The 24484-nt window shown below is 41.9% G+C and overlaps 1 protein-coding gene and 1 long non-coding RNA gene across 2 annotated transcripts in view; one reads left to right on the forward strand and one right to left on the reverse strand.

The window, feature by feature from the left end:
- Tec (tec protein tyrosine kinase) overlaps positions 1–24484 on the reverse strand; it is a 112823-nt gene that overhangs the window by 57203 nt on the left and 31136 nt on the right. Inside the window, exons 2-3 of the mRNA XM_059275969.1 lie at positions 15974–16052; positions 13869–14054 (exon numbers count right to left, since the gene is read on the reverse strand). Coding sequence (XP_059131952.1) covers positions 13869–14006 — 138 coding nt within the window. The 5' untranslated portion in view covers positions 14007–14054; positions 15974–16052. The remainder of the gene's footprint in view (positions 1–13868; positions 14055–15973; positions 16053–24484) is intronic.
- LOC131921249 (uncharacterized) lies at positions 8010–11506 on the forward strand. Its single transcript, XR_009381911.1, has 2 exons — positions 8010–8171; positions 10871–11506. It is a non-coding gene; the product is annotated as an uncharacterized LOC131921249 (long non-coding RNA).

Consider the following 24484-nt stretch of genomic DNA (forward strand, 5'->3'; position numbering starts at 1 on the left):
GACACTAATTAGCTGGGAGCCAGTAAGCTGGTTAATTAAGTCCTCTCAGCTTAGGATTTCTCTTAAGACAGTACAGCCTGCCTCAAAGACAGTGTTTAAAGAATTGGGATAGATAGTCAATATTAAATCCTTTTCCCTTCAGACTAACTTGTGAATGGCACTGTGGCTTTGCAGTGCCCCCCATACACAGCCGGGCAGCCTCAGTGGAGTCCCCTTAAGCCCTCCTCTCCTCCACTGTTCTGGAGCTACTGAGAACATCCTTAACTAGCTCAGTCCTCAACATCATGTTGGGCATCAGACAGCAGACACAGTGGAAATACTGATCCCCCAGAACTTGACAAAGCTAAAAACCAGGTCTAAACATTGATTAGGTGCTAAACACTGATTAGCGTTCCTCCTTGGGGGTTGGGACACCAGTCCTGCCATATGAGCTATAACCTACCTTCATTTTTTTCTAATTAAGGTAGCTGAAGACGCTCAACAGTGTCTGCCTGAGGCAAAACTACAATAAGATACTGCTTCACAGTCACTGGGAAGGCCACAAGTACACAGGAGCAACGAGAGTGGTGGAGGGTTTGCTGAGCACAGGCGTGAGGGTACACACCTGTAATGCAAGCACTCAACATGCAGAGGAAGGAGGGTCCACAAGTTCAAAGCCAGCCTGGCACCAATAAACAAATTAAAAAAAACAAAGAGTAATCATAGCTTCTCAAAAGCAGAGCAATTCAACTTCTATACACAAGAGAAATGAAAGCCTATGTCAACACAAAAACATGAATATTCATAGCAGTTGTTTGCAATAGCCAAAATATAGCAGCAATCAAAATATCTATCCATATGAGCCAATAGACTATGGTGTATCCATACAACAGAGTATTATGTAGCCGGAAAAAGGAATGAAATATAAACACATACTACCACATGAACAAAAGATTACTTACCATGAAATCCTATCTATGTAAAAATCCAGTACAATCCAGTCCATAGACAGGAAGCAAGCTGATGGTTGGTAGGAGCTGAGAGGAGTGGGAAATTGAGTTTTGTTTTAATGGGGACAATTTCTGTTTGGACTGATGGAACTAAATCTTTGTGGCTTTTATACAACAGTGAGGTCACTGACTTGTTCCTTTAAATGGTTACAATAGTAAGCTTAGGTTATGCCTATTTTACCACAATAAGAATACACACACACACACACACACACACACACACACATACACACACACACACACACATATACACACACACACGTAAAAGTACACAAGGGATTGATTAGAGGTCTCAAGCTAAGAAGGCACTTGCCTCCAAGCCAGATGACCTAAGTTAATTCCCCAGAACCCACTGTAGAAGGAGAACCAACTCCTACAAGTTGTCCTCTGACCTCCACACATGCGAGATGGCACATGTACACACACACACACACACACACACACACACACACACACACACACACACACCAAATAATAAATACAAAATTGTAATTTAATTTTAGAAGAAGAGAGCTGGAAAATCCACAAACCACAAACACAAGTATAAAGCATATACAGATAATGGCTTGATTTAGAATACATATTCTATATCTTGTAAAAAGTAAACAAAAGGCCGATAACCTAAGAGAAAAATGCCCAAATGGACACTTCAATCAAGAGTAAACACAAACAGACCTTGAACTCTAATTTTCTTAAATCATAAGGTAGCCGCTACTTTCCACAGTGTATCCTTCCTTAAGAAACATAGTGCACAGTGTTTCCTAAGGAACAGGGGGAAAGGGACTGGCACAGGGCACCCTTCTCCAGGCCCGCTATACAGAGCCAGAGGAAGGGAACCGGAAGGAAGTGCATGCGCCAAGGTGGTCAGTGAAGATGTATCAGGAAGTCCCTCTGGGTGGAAAGTAGCACAATGTGGTTTAACAGTCAGTGTACTAGCCAGAGAGATAAGACATCTTGAGTCACACAGTCAAATGGTAGTGCACCTGACTTGGTTGTCCCTGGGTTCTTCCCTTGTGAATCAGTGTGACAAAGTTGTGGATGACTGACAGGCATAATTTATGGGAAGGCTGATAAGATGGAGTCACATGGGTACATATGCAGAACCCCTGTACCTCCAAGGATCTCCATATCAAATTTCTGCATAGAAAGGAACCCTGAACCCCTCCATAGGCACAACGGCACCACAGCACATCTGGAAAGCCAAGAGTCCATGGTAATCAGAAAACCACAGCATCTGCCAACAACCCTGCCCGCAAGGATGAGGAATAAGAACTGCAGGTGAGGAAGCCAGGCCGATTTCCCTGCAGAGCCCAGGCGGTGTGAGAAACTTGCAGGAGCCCACAGAGGTAGAATCGGGGCCTCATGAGACTGCGAGCTGGTCTGGACCAGAGTCATTCTCTCTATTAACTCTGTTTCTCCTGTTCTGTACCAACTGACTGGGCCTCCACCGTGCTCAGGTAAGTGAGCTGAATCCCATATTACAAAGGAAAGCACATGACTCTGCTACCAGCAGGTTACACCCCAACCCTTAATGAGGATCAAAATGTGCATGCTGCCGTCTCGTCAGCAAAGAGTGGGGCCTGCTCGTGTGCCTTCCCCATACCATATAATAATGGGGGAAATGTCTTCCCCACAGCTGACTACGAAGTACTAGATAGTTTGTAAAGTTTTGGGTTCAATTCCCAATACCCACACAGCAGCTCACAATTGTCTGTAACTCCAGCTACAGGGGATCTAACACCCTCGCACAGACACACATACAGGCCAAACACCAATGCACATAGAATAAATAAGTGAATTTTTAAAAAGAGTTTCTTACTCACTTGTTTACTTAATAAACAACTGTATTGTCACATTTTGAACAGTTTTTTGTATTTACTAATTTTAGAGATTGTTTTCTAAAATGAAAAGAAAATGGTTAAGCAAGGAATAGTATTTTGTGCCTGTATCCAGTATGTGGGGCAGTTCAAGGCCAGCCTTAGGCTACGTAGTGAGTTTGAGACATCCCTGGGCTACATAAAAAAAAAAAAAAAAAAAAAAAAAAAAAAAAAACTTTAAAATTGAAAACAAAAAAGACAAATGTAAAGTTGGGTTAAGAAATAGGTACCAGTTTTCACTGATAATCATTAAACGTGACCATCTGTCTTGGAGGTAGTCTATTCACAAAGCCCAAAACTACCAGTGTCAGGAGACAATAAACAATTCACTCTATTGTGTTCACTGCAGAGGGACACATGTGCTTCTAAAGTCCCTTCAGTATATACTTTGTTACTTTTTCAAAACAATTCAAAATGTGGTTTCGCTTTTTCAAATTGCCATGTGATGTCTTCTGGTGGTTGCTTGTATACAATAATTACTTTTTACTCTGGCAGAGATTAACGTCAGTAAATACTTTAAACAAAAAAACCCACAACAACCTGTTTCTAAATTTAAATAATAGATGTCCTCTAAACAACGAAAAGGAACTAGATGAGAACAGCAACCACATCATAGTGTCTAAAGACATTTCTGCTTTCCCTACATACTTTCTGATCACATCACTGAGACCATCAACAGCAGAAACTTCCTTGAGTTAATAGGTGTGAAGTACTGTCTGACATGCTTAAATTGTTCAACAACAATTTGGGGCCTTGGGGAAAGGACCACGTACTGACAGTTGGTCAGGGAAAACCGGAGCACTAATAACACAGGAATGAATATGCAGAAGTTTGCAAGGAGTGCGGCGTTCACCCAGGGAACGTCCAAAACGTCCCATGAAGACGAGCTGAGCCAGGACCAGGATAACCAGACAAGGGGCTGTGGTGCTTAACAGGGACACGGCTCTAAAGGCAGGAGGATGACAAAGTCCTTGAGCCAAAGTCTCTGGGCAATCATCAGTCAGACCATCCCCTACTCACACCCTCCTCCCCTGGCGCTGGGATTGAACCCAGTGCCTCGGGATTCACTGGCTCCCTCACTACACGGGCTCCATGCTGATCCTGCTGGGATCTGCTCTAACTTCACACCACCCAGTCATCTGACAAGGTAGAGTGCCCTCACTTGTTTGCACAACTCCCCGTTCAGTTTCCAGAACTCAAGTGGTGTAATCAGACAGCCGCTGTTTGGTCCAGGCTGATTATCAGTTACTGGAGGACCTGGTGCAAATCATCCCCTTTACCCTGAGTTTCTCAAACTGGAAAATCTCGAGGTCGTTCTTCCAAGTCTCTTCGAGCTCTAAAAATGTGTAACTCTCCATGGTGACAAACCATTACCCATTTGTATGAGTGACTATTCATTACACACATCCACATAGGTCAAGGACAAATAGAAGTTCCAGACTCACCAAGTCTCAGGGCCTTTGCACATACTGTCCCCTTTGCATGAGCGATTTCTCTCTGCCTAACCTTTCTCATGTTCCTGCTCTGGGAAGACCATCTGAAAACCTTTACGACCCCTCCCAACCTCTATACATCAAAGAAAAAAATCACAACAGTTTCTGTTTGCAACTAAACCATATTCCATTCCATAAATTTGATTTCTTTTTAAACAGTCTCCCAAGGTAAGTCCAATCATTTTTATTCTCTGTGTGTGTGTGTGTGTGTGTGTGTGTGTGTGTGTGTGTGTAATATGTGTGTGTGTGTGTTAGTGGGTAGAGTGTATGTGTGTTAGGGGGACAGGGTGTGTGTGTGTGTGTGTGTGTGTGTTGTGGGTAGGGTGTGTATGTGTAGTATGTGTGTGTGTTAGGGGGTAGGGTGTGTGTATGTATTGGAGGGGTAGGATATGAGTGTGTATATGTTGGGGGTAGGGTATGTGTGTGTGTGTGTGTGTGTGTGTGTGTGTGTGTGTGTACACTGCTTGTGTCAGCCCTAACCTCCCTGCCCCATCCTTACTCTTATCAAGCAACACTTAGAGGAAACGGGGAATCCCAAGGAAGCAGCTCCAAGGCTCTAAGAATCTCTAGCCCAGCAGTTCCGGGCCCAACAGAAACAAAATGCTGCTTACATAAACTGACATCAGAGTGCTTGATGAAATCTCTACAGGATGTTGCCTCCAGCTCTGATAGAGAAGCCAGTCGCTTCAAGGCAGACAAATGGGAAGAGAGAGGTGGAGAGAAACACTTGAGTTCAACTACCCTACTTCCCAAACTTCCTGAAAGCCAAATTTTCATAATTGCCTTCAATCCCTTTAGCAGTCTTTTGAATATATTCAGTGGGGGGAAAAGAGCTAAATAAAACCTTGATGCAAACTTGACTGTTGGTTATCACTAAAAATTGCCAAGAGCTAAGGCTCGTGAAAATTCAACGAAGAAAACTTTGATGGAAACTGTCTTGTTGATATCACTAAGCACCGCCGAGAGCTAAGGTTTATAAGTGAATTAAACCAGACAATACCACTTCTGAGCAAAAATGCTGATTTTTCCCTGTTTTGTTTTGGTTTGGTTTGGGGGTTTTTGTTTTGTTTTGCTTTGTTTTTTGGTTTTGGTTTCTCAAGACAGGGTTTTTCTGTGTAGCTTTGGAGCCTGTTCTGGAACTCACTCTGTAGACTAGGCTGGCCTGGAACACTGAGGTCCGCCTACCTCTGCCTCTCCAGGGCTAGGATTAACGGCGTGCGCCACCACGGCCTGGCTGCTGATTTTTTCTCATAGCCCTTGTCTCTCTCATAATACAAACAACCACCGAATAAAACACAACTGTCACAGTGTGATTTTTTTCAGGATCTCAGATATTTTTGTTCTTGTCCCTACTTAAAATTCCAAGAGGATTAAATTCTGACTAAGTTCCCTTTTTACTCAGTTAGCCATTGTGGGTACTGTATTCTTCATCATCCAAAGCCTCACATGCCCCATGACTGCGTTGACACAAAGTACTAAAAAGTTAAAGCTAGAAAACTTGTGAAGGATGTAAAATAACTGATTTTTTTCACCCCCTAGGCAGACCATGCTAAAATAATGTACTCGTGAAGAGGAAGGTCACCCATCCTCAAAGGCAAGCATGAGCTAACGATAGATGCTCTTGGGGTGCAGAGATGGCTCAGCATCTGCTGCTCTTGTACAGGACCCGGGTTCAGTTCTCAGCACCTATATTAGGAGGCTCACAACCACCTGTAACTCTAGTTCCAGGGAACCCAATGCCCTCTGTCTTCCATGGACAGCTACACACTTAGTGTACACGAACTCACACAGGCACACACACATAAAGACAACTAAAACATAAATGACTAAATCTTTAAAGAACAAGGGTGGTTTCCGGATGAGGCCTCTTTTATGTCCTCTCTGGGAGCTTTTGATATGCTTGGGTTTACAGATGTTTCTCCCCCCCCCCCCCAGGAACATTCAAAAAACTATTTATTGGCCAACCTAGTCAATGTGTAGATATGAATTATATCTTGGGGGTGGGGATGGAGCAAGGTACAGAAACAACTGTCAAGACCTAGAGGTACTTGAATGAGATATGACTACACATTCTATTCCAGTGCCTGGATATTGATCATTGTACTGTGGCTATAAAAAAAAGTGTCCATGTGGGGAGACTAGAGAGATGGCTCTGCTTTAAATCATTGCTGCTCTTCAGAGGACCCAGGTTTGATTCCCAACACCCACATGCTGGTTCACAGCCACCCTTAACTCCAGTTCCAGAGGAATCTATCACTATCTTCTGACCTCCACATGCATGCATGTAAAACACTTATATAAATAAAATAGAATAGAATAGAATAAATCTTTTAAAACAGACCTTAGTTTCCTAAGAGGATTAATTTAGCACATTAAGGTAGTGTCAGACCTTTAGACTTCTGACCTGGTATCTTGATGTTTTTCAATGATTAATGAGGCAGAAGGTCAAGTATGAAGAAGAAGAAGACAAATAAAAGTCAAAAATGGAAGAAGAGACAGAAAAAAGGAAAATATAAATGAGAAGTTGTTGTATACTACTTTATTTCAGAAACAGAGAGATTTGAATGCCAATAAAAAATGAGTTTTCATGTAATGATACAGTTGATTCTGAGAGCATAAAACAATATCATATTGTGCTAACCACTATTATCCATGAAATACAGAAACTTTATACTCATCTGTGGTCTTGCTTCCTAAAGTTTGGCTACTTGGAATTAAACATGGTCCAAATTATTAAATGGAAAATTTCAGAATTAAAAAATTTATTTGTTTATTTATTGTTAGTTTATGTGCCTTCATGTATGTCTGGGTGAGGGTGTCAGATCCCCTGGAAAGCTGTGAGCCACCATGTGGATGCTGGGAATTGAATCTGGGTCCTCTGGAAGAGCAGTCAGTGCTCTTAAGCACTGAGCCATCTCTTCAGCCCCAAGAACTAAACAATTTATAAGTTTTAAATTTAATGCCATTTTGAGTGGTATGATAACATTTTAGGATATCTCACTCCATCCCACCTGGGACATGAATAGCCCATCGTCTAATGTATCTTTACTGTATATATCACAAATTAGCAACCAACTCAGGTATCAGATTAATTGTAGCACTACTACAATGTTTATATACCAGTAGCAATTTTACTATTAAAAATTATGATTCTTCTGTTTGCTATTAAATATTAGTAATCTCTTTCTAAATATAAAATTTACATCAAGCTTTATCAGAGATAAATATGTATAGGAGAAAGACTAAGGGATGGTTCTATTTATGAATTCAGGCGTACCCTTTCAGTGTTTGCTGTAACCCTGGGATAATGGGGGGGGGTATGACATCTAGAGCAATAACTCTTCCATGTGATACAAATGCTTCCAGTGGGTCTGCAGTAAAATGGATTATGTTCCCATGCCATACCAACTTCCCATCATGCAATGAAGTGCTGCAAGATACAAACTTTCAGAAAGGGATTGGAAGGCCTGAAGCGTTCATCTTGGTGGCTCTTATCCCTGTATTGCTAAGAGCTTCTAGGTTTCCAAGCCTAGTTAAGAGAACACCCCTCATATGACCCAGGACACCCTCTAGAACATAAGAGCTCCCCAAGGTACTCAACAGTCTGTGACATCACGACTAGAACTGATTGTTCTCATTGTCCTGTTAGGGAATGTCAGTGAAAGACTGAATCAAACATCTGGGGCTCATGGATAAGCCCGCTCTACCCGATTCTGGAGTAACGGTTTTCCTATCTCGCCTACAATCCATTCAACCATGTATGACATACTGAGTGTCCACTCTGTGCAAAACCTCCAGAAACACAAAGATGGGTAAGCCATGATCCCTGTCCACAGCCCTCAGGAAGCTGAAAAAGAGACAAAAGTCTTTCTTTTTCATTGTCCCAAACTCTAACACCACGTATCACACTAGAAACAAATACAAGCATGAGAATTTGGACTTTGGTTAGTCTCACACCATGGACATCAATTTAACTCAGTTCTGAAACTAACTGCCCAAGCTAATACATACTCATGGGTAAAGGGTTCAGTCCTGTTTACTTCAGTTACAGAGCTCACAGAGTGGTCTCCAGGTTACTAGGAACTTCTCTGTTTGACTTAATTCCAAACCACAACTTCCCACAACCGCTTCTTCAAGCTCGAGACTTTTCTAGAATTTACCAAGCAACCCTGTTACTACTGACATGGGCAAGGGCCAGAGGGGCATTAGTCCCAAGAGCTCCTGTCTCCATGGAGCTTGTGTGATATGACACCATCCTCCTGGCACAGGAGTCACTCTGGAAGACTCTGATCCCTTCATATCAGATGTGTACTCATGTCAAAACGGGGATGAAAATGAAGTTAAGCATATAAAAAGATACAATCTACATAAAAATAATTTTAGACTCCATACACAAATTGAAAATGTTATTTTAGAGCATCCAGTTAGAGGCAGACAGGAAAAAAAGAAAAAAAAAAAAACCTGTTCGGTGTGAATCTCTTTTTTTTCAATACAAGGAAAATTCAAAACAGTTGTAACTGAAAATAGTAAAATATCCTCTAAAGTAAAATTGTATCTGTACTACAGAGAGCAGTAATGGGCTTTCTTTCTTTCTTTCTTTCTTTCTTTCTTTCTTTCTTTCTTTCTTTCTTTCTTTCTCCTTTTTCCTCCTTTCTCTCCTTTCTTTCTTTTTTCTTTCTTTCTTTCTTTCCCCTAATTTCTCCTGGAGTAGCAAGATGGTTTCAAAGATAGATTTTGAAGAAACAGCCCTGCAATTTCTTGCAAGAATGTGCAGCTTCTAGTATGGCACACCTTATGCAAGGTTTTTTATCTTTCTTTGCCTTGGTTCCTCATTCTGAAATGAAACCAAATAAGCCTTATGTGTATAACTTAGCACTGTGGCCAGCACATGGTTAGTGTTCCAAATGTCATACCATTTTTATAACCGTGTGCCTGAGAACACTATACTAGGAAAACCTGCTCATAAAGTTGGCCATTGGCTACTGCCTGGCAACTTGGACATTTCTAAAGCTGGTTATGGTGCCTCAACCAAACACGAGTATGATTTGTGATAAACACTTCCTTTCCTTCTAGCACCTGTAATTTTGGTATACACTAAGACAAACACCGCGGGTACTGAATCTATAGTAATCTTCCCTCACAGACATGTTAATTATCACAAGTGCGAGAGGACCATGCACATCCTTCATTATTTGTACCGGACCCTGGTACCTGGTGACTTTGATTCTGTTTTGTGTTTTTCCACTGTGATGACTTGTAGCTGACTGTGTTCTTCATTAGTGTCTTAATTAGGCTTACTATTACTGTGATGACCAAAAGTAAGTTGGGGAAGAACGGGCTTATTTGGCTTACATATCCACATTGTAGTTCATCATTTAAGGAAGGCAAGATAGGAGCTCAAACAGGGCAGGAACCTGGAGGCAGGAGCTGATGCAGAGGCCATGGAGGAGTGCTGTTTGCTTGCTTACTTCTTCATGACTTTCTCAGCCTGCCTTCGTATAGAACCCAGGACTACCAACCCAGGGGTGGCACCACCCACAATGGGCTGGGCCCTCCTCCATCAATCACTAATTAAGAAATGTCCTACAGGCTTGTCTTCAGCCTGATTTTATGGAGGCATCTTCTTAAGGAGTTCCCTCCTCTCAAATGACTTTAGCTTGTGTCAAGTTGACACAAAACTATCCAGCATGGTTAGGAAGTCTTCATTGTGATTCTAGGCATGGGGGTGGAGTGGGGGACTGCTGCGGAATATTTGTGTACACTGTATAGATGTGTCTCTGCCTAAGGAAGCTTCTGATTGGTTTAATAAAGACCTGAATGGCCAATAGCTAGGCAGGAGAGGATAGGCGGGATTTCCAGAGAGAGGAAGGAAGAGGAGGAGGAATATAGAGGTGTGATTTTCACCAGCTGACTTGGAGCAAGTTGGGCATGGTGTACTGAGGAGAAGTAACCAAGCTACATGGAAGAACAGAGATTTTAAAAAATATGAGTTAAGTTACAAGAGCTAGTTGGAAACAAGCCTAAGCTAAAGAAGCTTTCACAATTAATAATAAATCTCCGTGTTGTTATTTGGGGGCTAGTGATCCAAAGACAGTCTGATAAGAAAGCTTGCTACAGGGGACCTGTCATGCTGTTCAATCCCCTTTGACTTTATAAACTACCTGTAGCGTCCATGCTGTGCTACACAGTATTGAAGACAGCAAACCAGCCAAAGAGCACCACTGTTCAATCTAAAGTTCCCGCTTTCTTAGCTAACAATTGCTGCAAAATTTACAAAACTACTTGGTTTCCTTTATTCAACATCTCAACATTTTTTTCTTGAATAAACTCTAGTCTTGCCCTTTCCTGACTCCCATGCCCATGTCCCAGGGAGCCTCCCCAGGAATGCCAAGCGGCCTATTCCATCTACCATTTAGCTCTCTAAGTAGAAAGCAGCATCACTTACAAACCTCCATGGTCTGTGTTATTGTAAGATTGTGTAACATAAACTGTCATAATCTTGGTTTCCCAGGTCACTGGAACATGCGCAGACATGAACGAATTAGCTGCCAAATGAGAGAAAAGGCAAACCAAAGAAATCAACAGCCCAATGTACAAACTGAAACACTAGTTTCTCAACGTGAGACTTCCAGGGGATAGTTTAACTGGATTTCTGATGATCGCTATAAAACATAATTCCTCAGGACACTTTGAAAAGCACAATAAGTGAAATTAGCAGGACCCGCTTCAGGAAAAACTTTTGCTACCATGTTGTAGGAGTTGGATGCAGAGACGGAAGAAAGTGTGGCCATCACAAAGGACCCAATGGCCATGAGGGGACCGCGAATGGGGCCTAATGAAGCATCAGACAGCCTCTTCACTGGCTTTCATTTGAAAACAGAAGAACTATAGATAATTTAAATGTCTCAAGTGATTCCAATGGTTTTCCCAGCCCAATTCTAGAATCTTACTTTCTAACTCAACATTCTTGTGGACTCTCCCTACTCCCTCGTTACGCTTTTTGAATAGTGATTCTAAGAACAGAGACAAAAAAGCAGAAGATTCATCCACTGCAAACAGGCACCAAACACATGCCCCCCAAAAACAGGGAAGTAACTCGCTGTGAAGTATTTCTGGAATTTTCTAGAAAACGGGCTGAGAAGTGTCACCTGGAAGTCTTCCTAGTATTGTTAGTAGTTATTTCAAGAATTCTGATTCTTTTCTTTAAATTTCAAATAATTCAATATAAGCAATTAGTTGTTTGTTTAGGGGTGGGGATCTAGTCAACGGCTTGGTACATGGGGCCAGTGAGTAACAGCCGGAAAAGACGTGGATTCTGAATAAGGGTTAGAAGGCAGATTTCTACATGTTGGACAACCACCTCATTCTGCTCTGTCTGGTTCTCACAATGACTGAAGCCACTGCACGTTCAGAGAGTGGACTGGGATCTGACATAAGAAGGGCTCTCTGTCTTTCATAGCTCTCTGCTTAAATAGTCAGGGTACTTTTAACTTTGTACAATTAGCCTTCCATATCTACAGGTTCTGAGTCCACAGAACCAATAAACTCTGGAAAATATCTGGAGGGAAAATTGCACCTGTTTGAACATATACAGACTTTTCTCATGTTGTTATTTCCTAAGGAATATAGAATGAGTATTTTTATAGCATCAATATTGTATCTGGTATTATAAGCAACATGTAGGTAATTTAAAACACATAAGAGGATGTGCACAGGTTATGTGCAAATGCTGCACTATTTTATGTAATAGATTTGAGCATATGATGAGAGGAACCACTCCCTTCACAGACATCAAGGGCCAACTGTATACTAGACATCTTCAGAGTGAGTTGACCACTGTACTTTACTTTCTCTTTATGTGTATGGTGTTTTGCCTGTATGTATATCTGTGCACCTCATACATGCCTGGCTCCTGCGGAAGCCAGAACAGGGCAGCAGACTCCCTGGAGCTAGAGTAACAGCTGGCTGTGAGCATCCATGGATACAGAGAATCAAACACAGGTTTTCTGAAAGAACTGTCAGTGCTCTTAACCGCTGAGCCATCTCTCTGCCCTCACTATGTTGTGTTTTAATAGTATCAATCCGTATTTCTAAGTTGACAATGTAAGTTTCTGCAGGTTTGGGGTTAATAATGTGCCACCTTTTACCACTCTCATTGATGTATTTCTAGTCTTCTTCTGGACTAACTATATTAAATTCAAGTTATAACAAATCATTGCCATACAGCAAAAACTTACTAATGTTTCCCTAAAACTCGCCTTGCAATTTTAAAATAATCCTTATTTCTGGTAACAGTTCTTATCTGAAACCCTATTGGATTTCTGAACTTCTTGGACAACAAAGAAAATGTAGCATACATATCATAAAATATGACATTTCTCAATAGGACAAAGGTAGCCAATGTAACTAGTCACATTAATAGTTCTGGGCACACATACATACGTGTTCAAAGGAAATAAAGAGTGAGCATGGTCTCACCACAGCTCTAGTTTTACAAGTAAGAGTTTTGAAGCTTTGGTATGCAGCATTTGGGGGGTTTAGAGTTAAGGGAATATGGTTCGACGGTGCATGAGCCTAAAGAACAGCACAGGTCACGGCGATACACCACAGTAGAAATAACAGAGCTGAGATTGTTCAGGAAAACAATGGCATTCTGTATAAATGAAGGGAACCAAAACACAGAATAAGAAAACAATAACAACAAAACAAGGAAATCAACATCTGAGAAAAACACCCCAAGAATAGGCACAATTGAGCCCAGATACCAGGACCACCAGACATTCACCATGATCACATTTGCTATAGTATGTCGTCAAGAGAAATCCAGTTCCCAGCCATTCTCTACAACCCGAAATTATTTCTAGCAGAGAAGACTATGGCAGGAGTAGAAAATACCATGGCAAGATTTTAAATTGGGCCAGAGAGAGCCACTCAGTCTCATTTCACATTTCTTGTGAAAAGCTAGAAGCTGTCTAACCCAAATCCCGCCCTTCCTCATTGTACCTCAACATCCCACACAGGAGCTCACTAGACCCCTGCTTCTTCAAACTCCCTGCCTCCAGCAAAGAACACTGTGGTAGACACTCAGCATCAAGAGTTGAAGAATTCCTCTGCCATCAACTTCAATAAATGGCTCACCAAATAACTCATCAGCTTCAAGTAATGAAGAAATGTTCACCCAAAGCAGCTTAGGCTCTGACACATAATATGGTGGGGCTTGTGGGGGAAAGCCATGTGCTCAGTATACCTAATAAATTCTAGAAGGACCTATAACAAACAGAGATGTATTTTCTCTGGCAGATTAGTTAGTTCAAAAGCCTGACACCAAACGGATAGCTATATAACTTAACCTATACTGACAGACTTGTGCCAAGTTTTATCACATGCTAAATTTCACCTTTCAAATCCAAATGCCAACAAACCGTAACCTGAAGTTCATTAACTCAATGGAGAGCATCACCTACTCAATGGTATCAACACTGAACACTGCAGAGAAGATTGTCTCCTACCTCCGCTCGACCCTCATAGTAGGTTAACACAGATTTGGTGAGCACAAAAAGTCTCTCTTTGTAGTTTAATGGTGATGTCTTCTTTTTCTGCTGGGATCTCTTAATAAGAATCTCTTCTAGGATAGTGTTAAAATTCATCTCGGTCTTCTGGTTGCTCTTTCTCCTGCCATTGAAGATCCCAGGACTCTAAAGTAAGAAAATAAACAGTGAGACTATGACGTTAATTTTCTAATGCTGTTGCACTTTTAAATTACAGCACACTCCAGCTAGGATGGTCTTAAATGTCCAGACTAGGGTGTCCAAGGCAAAAAGCTCATCCTCTCTTAGCTCAGCCTCCATCCTGCCCAGCCATTTCCTAGGAAACACTAATCAAGATTTCCCATGATGATGATGATGATGATGATGATGATGATGCATGCCTTTGTCTCTCCCAGTTTCACTCAGCTCTCTAACACATTCTGCTATTTGACTTCCAAGAATAAATAACTCAGATGGCAAAGTAGAGGTTTAGGCCTCAAGATCTAGGGATTTGAAACACATGACCACACAGCATAATTGATTTGAACAATGAATGAGCACGGTAGTGGATACAATTCACACTCTAACTCAGGAAGGATGTCATCTTGATGTGGTATCAGAGTGGTGTCACAGGGAAGCTGTTGCTACAGGGATGTCCCTTGTTATCTATATTACCTTGCTCCATATAAGGCTCCTATCCAGACCTCAAGAGAAAAGAAGCCCACCCAGTCAGAGTTAACCCTCCTCAGGACAACCTACCTGGATATGAAGATCCTCAGTCCTGTACCTAGAGCCTTAAATCTTAAACAAGAGCTGGCAAGATGGCTCCAAACCTGATGACCTGAATTCAATCCCCAGAACTCCCCATGGTGGAAAGAGGAGAAACAACTCCTGTAATTTGTCTCCTGACCACCATGGTATGCAGAAAGAAAAGGAGGGAAGGAGGGAGGGAGAGAGGGAGGGAGGGAGGGAGGGAGGGAGGGAGAGAGGGAGGGAGGGAGGGAGAGGAGGGTAGGGGAGAGGAGAGGAGAGGAGAAGAGAAGAGGAAGTTTGAGGAAGAAAGGAAGGAAGGAAGGGAGGGAGGGAGGGAGGGAGGGAGGGAGGAAGGAAGGAAGGAAGGAAGAAAGGAAGGAAGGAAGGAAGAAAGGAAGGAAGGAAAAATTCGACCCAATTTAATAATTCTCAACCATTTGAGAACACAAAGGTACTCAGAAGAGGCCTGCGATTCTTCCCTGAGGCGAGCTGAATGAAGGGCAGCTTCCCTTCCCTTACCTCCTCCATGACCTTTGAAGAAGTGATTGCATATCAAAGCACAGAAATAAAGGAGTCTCTTGAAGCACATTCAAAGGCTACTTGATACTGTGGCCAGTGACAGATATTGAACTGCTAAGGAATTCCACCATGCCTCCTTCCAACCTGATAACTTCAGTGCTCTACAGTAACTATTCTCTCTTACTCGATGACCATCAACCACTTGGGCTCCTCCGACTTTTAAGAGGGCTTCTTCAACAGCATAACCTCTAAACATCCACCCCTTCATTTAGAAGGTATGGTGGGAATACAAGATTAGTGAGGTTTAAAAGAAATGTAGATAATAAACTTACTGTGCAACTGCTATACAAACATCTGTTGTGGTTATTATGGTGGTTTGAATAGAAATGGCCCCCATAGGTTCACAGGGAATGGCACTATTAGGAGGTGTGGCCTTGGTAAAGTAGATGTGGCATTGTTGGAAGAAGTGTGTGTCAGTTCACTTCCTGCTGTCTACCAATCTGGATGTAGAACTCTCAGATCCTTCTCCAGCATCATGTCTGCCTACACACTGCCATGCTTCCCATCATGGCGATAATGGACTAAACCTCTGAAACTGTAAGCCAGCCCCAATTAAATGTTTTTCCTTTATGAGAGTTGCTGTGGTCATGGTGTCTCTTCACAGCAATAAAACCCTAACTAAGACAGTTATATTTAACTCCACTGTCATTCCCCTAGCTCAGAGCATCCTAATCTCACAGCTGAACAATAGCAGCACCTTCCCAACTGGTCTTCCATGACCAACACTCTTGCCTCATTTGATTCTAACTACATACCCCTTCTTCCTGCTGAATCAGTCTTCAAAGTTCCATCGGGTCATTTCATTCATCAGACATCCTTAGGGTCCCCCAACACCTGCAGGATAAAGACAACACTTAGTCTGACTCTGAAGATGTTCACAATCCAGTTGCAATCTGACATCCAATTTTCTCTTCAACTCTTCCCCAGGCATTCCAAACATGGATGGAAACAGCAGCCCCCCCCCCCCCAGTATTCATTCCCTGATCTACAGCACTCTCCCCACTCCTCTCTCTCCGTCTATGAAAACTCCATCAACTCAGAACTCGTCCCTTTGATGCAATCCTTCCTTGTGTTTCTAGTTAATGGAAATCTTCCAGTGTCTGTACCCATAATCTCTCTCATTCATCATAAAGTTAATCATACTCTTCCATGTCTACAACAATGCATAAAGCTTAACTTCTCACCTAGCTATTAATCTACGAAGGTATACATTTGAATCACCAAAATCAATTTTTAATTCAGATACCTAGGTTCTGCTTCCATTTTCCTCTAATGTTTTCTAGGTCTGGAGTGGAGCCTGGACATCATAATTCTATGTGTAGGTAGAACTGTGAGCCACTATCTTGAAAGAAAAGCCTAAAGCCTTGTGCCTTTTTTTTTTTCTTAACCACTCTTGGTGCTTATAGCAGCCGCTTGATAAACAAATACAACCTGGATCACAAGACTAGCCTATATAATAATATCCTGTCTCAAAAATAGATAGAGCTAGATAGAGATAGATGATACAGAAATAGATATAGATGAGATAGATAAATGAGAGAGGTACTCTATTTTGTTTTCCTGAGAAACTATTGGTATGCAAATCCTACTTCTTTAGAAATCTTTTTATAAGAAATTTTCAGGAAAGGAAGAAAATGGCTACTTAGGAAAGGTTACCAGGGAGAAACCAGCTAGGCTCTAAACACAAGCATACAGTGTGTGTAGTTCTGATCCATGGAGCAACTCAACTGTTATCAAACGGTACGCAGACTTTTGGAAGGCACTAGAGGACAGCTAGAGTGCATTCTAGAAGCAAAAGGTCCCAACACCAGAAATAAGAAAACTGTCTCTTTAATGACTTCAGGATGAGGGGGGAATCACCCTACCTGATTTATTGAGAAACAGAACTTATTGGGATATAGAATCATACCATGTGAGCTAAAAGGAATCTTACCCATCATCCCCTTCACCTCACAAATTAAAAAGCTAAGGTTCAATTAGGCATCTTGCCCAAAGTAACACAGACCAAGACCAGAAAATGGAAAAAAAAAAATCTCTCCTGGTTCCAAATGAAGGACTCTTCCCACCATTCCACAACACACAAATTCACTGCCTTGTAATAATTCATATGTCAATGGAAAATTCTGGCCAACAAAAGCCATTGTTCTTTGTAGGGTATAAAGGAAGCATATTTCTCCTCATGGAAATGTCCAGCTAAAGATGGAGGGCTGAATACACCCACTTCCTTCCTGGAAGTCCATCAAAAATAGCTATTTTATTTACTTGTTGTTTTTAAGAAATTAACACTCTGAGGGACTGAAAAGTTAGCTTAGCAGTTAAGAGCTTGTACTATTCTCGAAGATGACCCAGATTTGGTTCCCAAGCACCCATTTTGTGGTTCCAGGGAATCCAATGCCCTCTTCTGGTCTCCACAGTTACCTGCACTCACATGCACATACCCACACACACACACACACATACATAAGCACATAATTTAAGAAATAATAATAAGTTTAGAAATAAATAAAAATTTAAAAAGAAATTAACACTCAAAAGTAGAAAACAGAAAAAAATATTTTAAAAAATTCTAGAAAGTAGAAGACAAGTACATGCTAGGTCTCACAGAGGGAGGAACAGACAGGCACCTGGAAACAAGTCATTTTATACCTCTAGATAGTGTAAAAATTGAGTCACCAAATTCAGGAGCCCTAGAAGTGGTGGTAAAGAAGAACTTGAAGCAAGTGTGTGTGTGTGTGTATGTATGTGTGTGTGTGTGTGTGTGTGTGTGTGTGTGTGTGTGAATGTGTGCATATATGGATATGTGCTATGGGATATCTTTCTGTATGCTGTGAATATGTGTTGCTCCCATTGGTTAATGAATAAAGCTGCATTGGCCTATGGCAGAGCAGGATGGAACTAGGAGGGAAATCCGAGAGAGAGAGAGAGAGAGAGAGAGAGAGAGAGAGAGAGAGAGAGAGGAGAAAAAAAGAAAAAAAAGGCAGGGTCAGGCAGATGCTGCATGTGGTCACCAGGAGAAGCAAGATGTAAGAGAACAGGTAATGCCACGAAGCCACACGGCAAAACATAGAGTAATAGGAATGGGCTGAGTTAAGAGCTAGTTAGTAATGAGCCTGAGCCACAGACCAAACAGTTTGTAATTAATATAAGCCTCTATGTGTTTATTTGGGACTGAAAGGCTGTGGCACCGGGTAAGACAGAAACTTCTGGCTACAGATATGGGTACATATAGAGGCCAGAGATTAACATCTGTTATCTTTCTCAATCAAAATAGTGTCTCTCATTGGACCTGGAGCTCGCTGACGCACTAAGCTGGCTAGCCAACAAGCTTCAGAGATCTGCCTGTCTCTGTCTCCCCAACACTGGATTACAGGCGTGCATTGCTGTACTTTTTATGTGGATTTTGATGAATGGAACTCAGGCCATGATACTTTCATGGCAAGGACTTCACCAAATGAGCCATTTTCTAAACTCTCTAAAGGAAGGAACTAGTTTTTTCAGGGGAAGGGGGTGAGACAGGGTCTCACTGTGTACCTCTGGTTGGCCTGAAACTCTCTATGTAAGTCATGCAGACCTCAAACTCACAAGGCATGCACTACCATGCCCAACCCCAAGGGAACTTTTTACAGGTCTGGTAAGACATAGAACATATTCCCTCTTCTGTGTAGGTCTAGTAGGCAGCCATTCTCAATTCTAGGAAAAACTGAAGTTTGGGAGATTTTTTGAGTTTGTTTGTTTTTGGTTTTGGTTTTGTTTTCATGAAACTTAAGACAGAAGATCTATCCCAAGAGAAATGAAGAGCTGAGGCAGGAGTATCATACTGCAGTGGGAACTAATGTCAAAGGGTCTACGCACATTCTATCGAATTTGGACCACTCAGCTCTTTCGTGCCATGTGGACCAGAACATTGGCTACAAATCAGACCCAACCAGCACTACTAAAACCAGGGACAGGAGTGTTCCTCCCAGAAACACCACAAACACATCACCTTATACTTAGCCCAATGCCAACAAGGCCCAACCCCAAACACAAAATTAAAGAAGGTTTAGGATCACCAAAGAATTCCAGAAAGATCTTACTATCAAACATGCATGCCACAAGGTTGGGACATGGCCAAAATGAGCAATGAAGTACCCGGGGGAGGGGGGTCGGCACTGGAAATCAAGAGGGTAGAAATTAAAAACTCAGGAGACTTAAGCTGAGGAAATCTTCCAAGAAATAAAACAGAAAGCTGAACTGACAATGAATTGGGAAGAAAATACAAAGAGCATTAGAGGGCTCACTCGGAGGCCCAGAGTGTGAAACTCGGGACTTCTAGAAAAATGGGAAGAGAAAAAAAAAATTAGAGAAGTTTTGCCAAAATAAAGGTTATATCCGGATAAAATATAACCAAGTCAAGCCACATCTTATAAAATACCAAAATTATGGGAATAAACAGAAGATTCAAAAAGCTTAAAAGTAGGTAATAAGAAAAAGATCAAAATTCAGAATGGCGATCACCACAAGCAATACCGACAGCTCAGAAACAGGGTTTAGAAGAAACTAAAAGACGAGGAAATGGAGGAAGAACCATCAGAAGACAACAGATTTCTAACTCAAATTCTACACGCCGCAGAATATCAATACCGGCAGAGGATCATAAATAATGCAGCATTCATAGGATCATAAACACAGCATTCATATATGCAAGGTTCTGAACTGCTTGCCTCCTCTTCACTCTTCTGGAAAACTACCTGATGGGGTGTTCTACCAAAATAAGGCAATAAACACACGGAGAGTTCTGGAAGCAAGGATTCTAACACAAGAAAAAGGCAAGAAGACCTCCCAATCTCCCATCACGGTGAAGAGAAATTCCAAGATGGATGACAGCAAGCAGCAAGCGAAGAGATCCTGTCCAAAGGGCCAAATCAGAAGGTTCCTAGGAAGAATTCTTCTAGAAGATGAAACTGAATGCGTGGGGAAGTTCACAAGAAGTTAGCTACACATATCAATGTAAAAAATAAAGTTAGTTCATTCCAGGGAAACTTAAAAAAAAAACATACAGAAAAGGCGTGCAAAAGCAACCACAGTACATCCTGAGCCGGGCTATATAAATAATATCCATAGCATTACAATAATGTAAATAATAAGCAATAATCTTGTTGCTGTTATAGATGTTTTTGGAGGGCAGGAAGTGTGTTTCCGTGTGGGTGAGGGAGGAGGTTGTGCAAGAGAGCCGCACTTTCTTCGGTAGTGACAGAGACGGAAGAGGAAGTAGCGTAGAGTGTAAACTTGAAATATCGAGTAACACGAGAGGTTATCAACAGATAACATTATACAGACCGATTTGGCTTTTCTGTGAAACCGTCGAGTGCGGCAAACTCTGTTCTGTAAAACAGGATGAGAGCTCCCTCGGGAAACGGCAGAATGATGGGCTTAGGACAGAGGGACACAGAAGCCAACCAGCAGATTTAAAACTATGACTACTGAAATCTCACTCGTTCTAGGTAATTTTGTAAATAAGATTTAAAGCAAAGACGGCACTTTCTCGGCTAGACTAGAATCTTCCTCTTCAAGGAAAACTAGCCTGCTTAAAGACCTGCATGCTTGCTTAAAGTCTTTGGGCTGATTACGTGGCACCACAGTACAAGTGACTCCATTTTGATTTTCTTAGTCTGGTCTGTTGGAGCCTAGAACAGAAGCCCAACTCCAAACAATGGCTTCCCATGGTTTTTGTTTTAAAAGATGTACCGTTCCTAAAAGGTTTGACAAAATAAACATTATCCTCTCTGAGAGTCAGAAAACTTGAGAAGAGAATGAGTAACAGATGTGTGTTTCTCTTCTCCAGAGGCACATCATCTCACTGCCAATGAATCAGTAAAAAAAAGTCTACAAAACACCAAACTACAAACTGTGATATTCGTATCTGTTAAATGCTGTGGGATCTAGACCAGGGAATGGAAGACAGACTTCCCTAGAAATAGTCATCCATGTCCTGAAAGGTCACCAATGACCTTTTGATGATACCTGTGAAATCCAGAAGGGTGAGCAGACCCTGGAAGAATGGTCCTTTACACAGAAAATATAATTATAAACATCATGATTAAGTTTTACCTGTTGGTGATGTAAGTTCCCCCTATAGTGCCTAGACTAGTCTTGAATTTCCAGGCCTCAAGACAGCCGTCCTACTCAGCCTCCTGTGTGACTGGCACTAAGGGCACACAGCACTAGACCAGGCATGGTTTTTGCCTTTTTTGTTTGTTTGTTTGTTTTTTACTATTTTGCTCTATGTTGACACTGTCCAAACTGCCAAGCGCCTCAGATGCATCACATCATCCCATTCGCTGACAGCTTTCTGAAGCACATACCCACACACCAGTCACGAACTGAGAACAAGAGTCGGGCTTTCAGCCCAGCAGCACAGCTACAGCACCTGTCCTGCTCACTGCGCTCTGCAGGAAAGGAAGGGGGGGGGCGCGGGGGGGGGGGGCAGGGGGCTACTGAGCTCTGAGCGGCGTCATTCAGGAAGATGATTGAAAGCAACTGAATTCATCTTCCGATGGCCACAGACATATCCTGTGAGAAGGAACCTTTCGATCCCCAAAACTCAAGGGAGCTGCCTCCTCTGAACAGGGACCCAGTGCCCTGATTTTCTGGGCAAAGGGCTGCTCTGTGCCTTGCTCACCCTTGTGGATTTCACAGGAGCCAGGACACAGATGACTACTTCTAGGGAAAATCTGTCTTCAGCTTCCTTCCCTGTGTTGGTCCAGATTCCACAGCCTTTGATGGAAATATCATAGGTTGTGGTGGGAGGCAGGGGGTAAGATATCCTCAAATGCTCCAGATTCATCTCCCAAACATTATATAACTCAGGGTTACAAATACATGTTTTAGTTTCACTAGGGGACAGGGTCTCATTATGTGGCCCAGGCTGGCCTGGAATTCATGGTTCTCCTGCCTCTGCCACATAAATGCCGGGTTTGCAGGCACGTGCCACCATGCCTGGCTACAAATAGCTTCTTTGCATAAAACTAAACTGCCAAATGAAGTCCCCTTTGTCTTTGTCTTACTGCAGCTAAAGATAACTTCACTCTCTACCTTGGCTGCTATTAAAAGCTTAAAACAGACCTTACCAGACTACGAACACTAATATTCTGAAGCAGACAATGGAAAAATAATGTCACCATCCCACCAGTGACACACTTAAACCATCAAAGTTCTGTCTCTGTTCAGTGTTGCAGATAGTCTGAGGGCAAGACTAATGCTTCAGTTTCATGGTCCGGCAATCGCAGCCAACAGATCTTAGAACCTCATTCATCATCAAAGACTCTGCTTGAGAAGAATAAGTTTTAAAAAACAAGTGGCCACTAGGGCAGCCCATCAATTCAATACAACCTTTCACAACTCTCATCATCAAAGGAGCGGAAACGCTAACCCAGAAGGTAGGCAAAGGACAGAAGAAACACCTCTGTCGTCTCTTAGAGATTACATGTCAGTTAGTGCTGCTCTCTCCCTTGGTCCAACACGCTGTTGTTTGCAGTGGACGATGATTAATGCAGACTCATATCTATTCAAAGTGCTGAGAGCAAGTGACTGTTGAGTCTCAGGCTCATATAGGGCATCTATAGCATCCCCTCCAAGATTCAGGAAAATCAAACAAGAGGGAGCAGAAAAAAAAAATGTAAGAGCCAGAGGAGGGGTAGGAGTGCTGTAAAAACTCTGTTTCCTGGACACAGCCTGGCTACGAATGCGCAGCCGCAGTGGATACCTGCACAAGACTTGCAGAAGTTCTGCAAGCACCAACTGGGTCCATCCATCGACATTCCAGCGTGGATGGGGAAGGGATCATTAGGCCCCATCCCTCCCTGAGGACCTATGGGCACTTCATAACTCCCGGAGAAGGAAGAGTAATAATCCTCAGTGGTGTACCCAGTGGCAAGTTGCCTTTGCTCCGGTAAATCACCCCTGACCTTTGCTCATGCAAGCAACCCTAATTAAATGCAGTAGGGCATACACACACCCCAGAGAGAGAGAGAAAAAAAAGGAAAGAAAAATAATAGGGAGTTTGCTGGGAAAGTGAATGGGCTTGGTGAGGTGGAGATGGGGATAAGAAAGGATAGGAAGAGGAAAATATGATGAAAGTCTATTATATATATATGGATTTATGTATTATGAAATTATCAAAGAATTCTTTAAGTCATCAAAAGTGAACTTACATGTCATAGTTTCTTCATTATAGTGGTTTCACTTTTTTCCTTCCTAATAGGAAAGCCTTTGCAAAAGCTAAGGAAGAATTCTAATGATTTTTGGAGGAAAAACAAGCAACCAAGCAAACTTGCTCTCTTTAAAATGGTGCTGACAAGTCCAAATGCAAAATGAAAGAAGTTTCTTATCACACATTTATGCAGAAAAATTGTGGAAAGTGAAAATTTACTCTTCATTGGGAATTAACAGCAATGATCTAAATGGGGTTAAACATTAGATAAAAATCAAAACATTTACTTTATTTTTCAGAATATGCCTGAATCATACTGATTTTATTTTATTTTGTTTTACTATATTACTGGGAAATTTTCGGTGAACTCATTTTCTTTTTTTCTTTTTTCTTTTTTTTCTTTTTTCTTTTTCTTTTTTTTTTTTTTGGTTTTTCAAGACAGGGTTTCTTGTGTAGCTTTTGCACCTTTCCTGAACTCACTCTGTAGCCCAGGATGGCCTCGAACTCACAGAGATCTGCCTGCCTCTGCCTCCCGAGTGCCAGGATTAAAGGCGTAGGCTCATTTTCAATGACGATATTCAAGCACAAATTGTCAGCATGTCAATTCGAATATTAAATTATACTGATGATATCGAAGTTTATTGGTATATCATTCAGCTTTTCATTGCTATAATCAAGTAGTACCTAAAGAGGCTAACTTTATGAACAAGAAAGGTCCACTTAGGCCACAGCTTTGAAGGTTCAGGAATATGATGGCTACATGGGTTTGATTTTGCTAAGGACCCTCTCAGCTGAATCACTTCATGGAGCATACAAGAGTAGGACATGTGATGGAAGAAACTGCATTGCCATGTAAAAAAAAACAAAGAGCAGGGTGTGGGCAGGCTTACAACAGCCCTCGGGAGAACACTAAATTACCTTAATCCCAATGACCCAATGATTTCCCTCTAAACCGTGCCTTGCCAAGGTCTTATCTCCCAATATTACCACACTGAAGACCATCCCCAAACACACAGCCCCAAATACTCTCCAGGTTGGGGTCACCAAAGAGTAAATCATTACCCCCTTTCAGAAA

Source organism: Peromyscus eremicus, chromosome 10 (genome assembly GCF_949786415.1).
Source record: "Peromyscus eremicus chromosome 10, PerEre_H2_v1, whole genome shotgun sequence".
NCBI lineage: Eukaryota > Metazoa > Chordata > Mammalia > Rodentia > Cricetidae > Peromyscus > Peromyscus eremicus.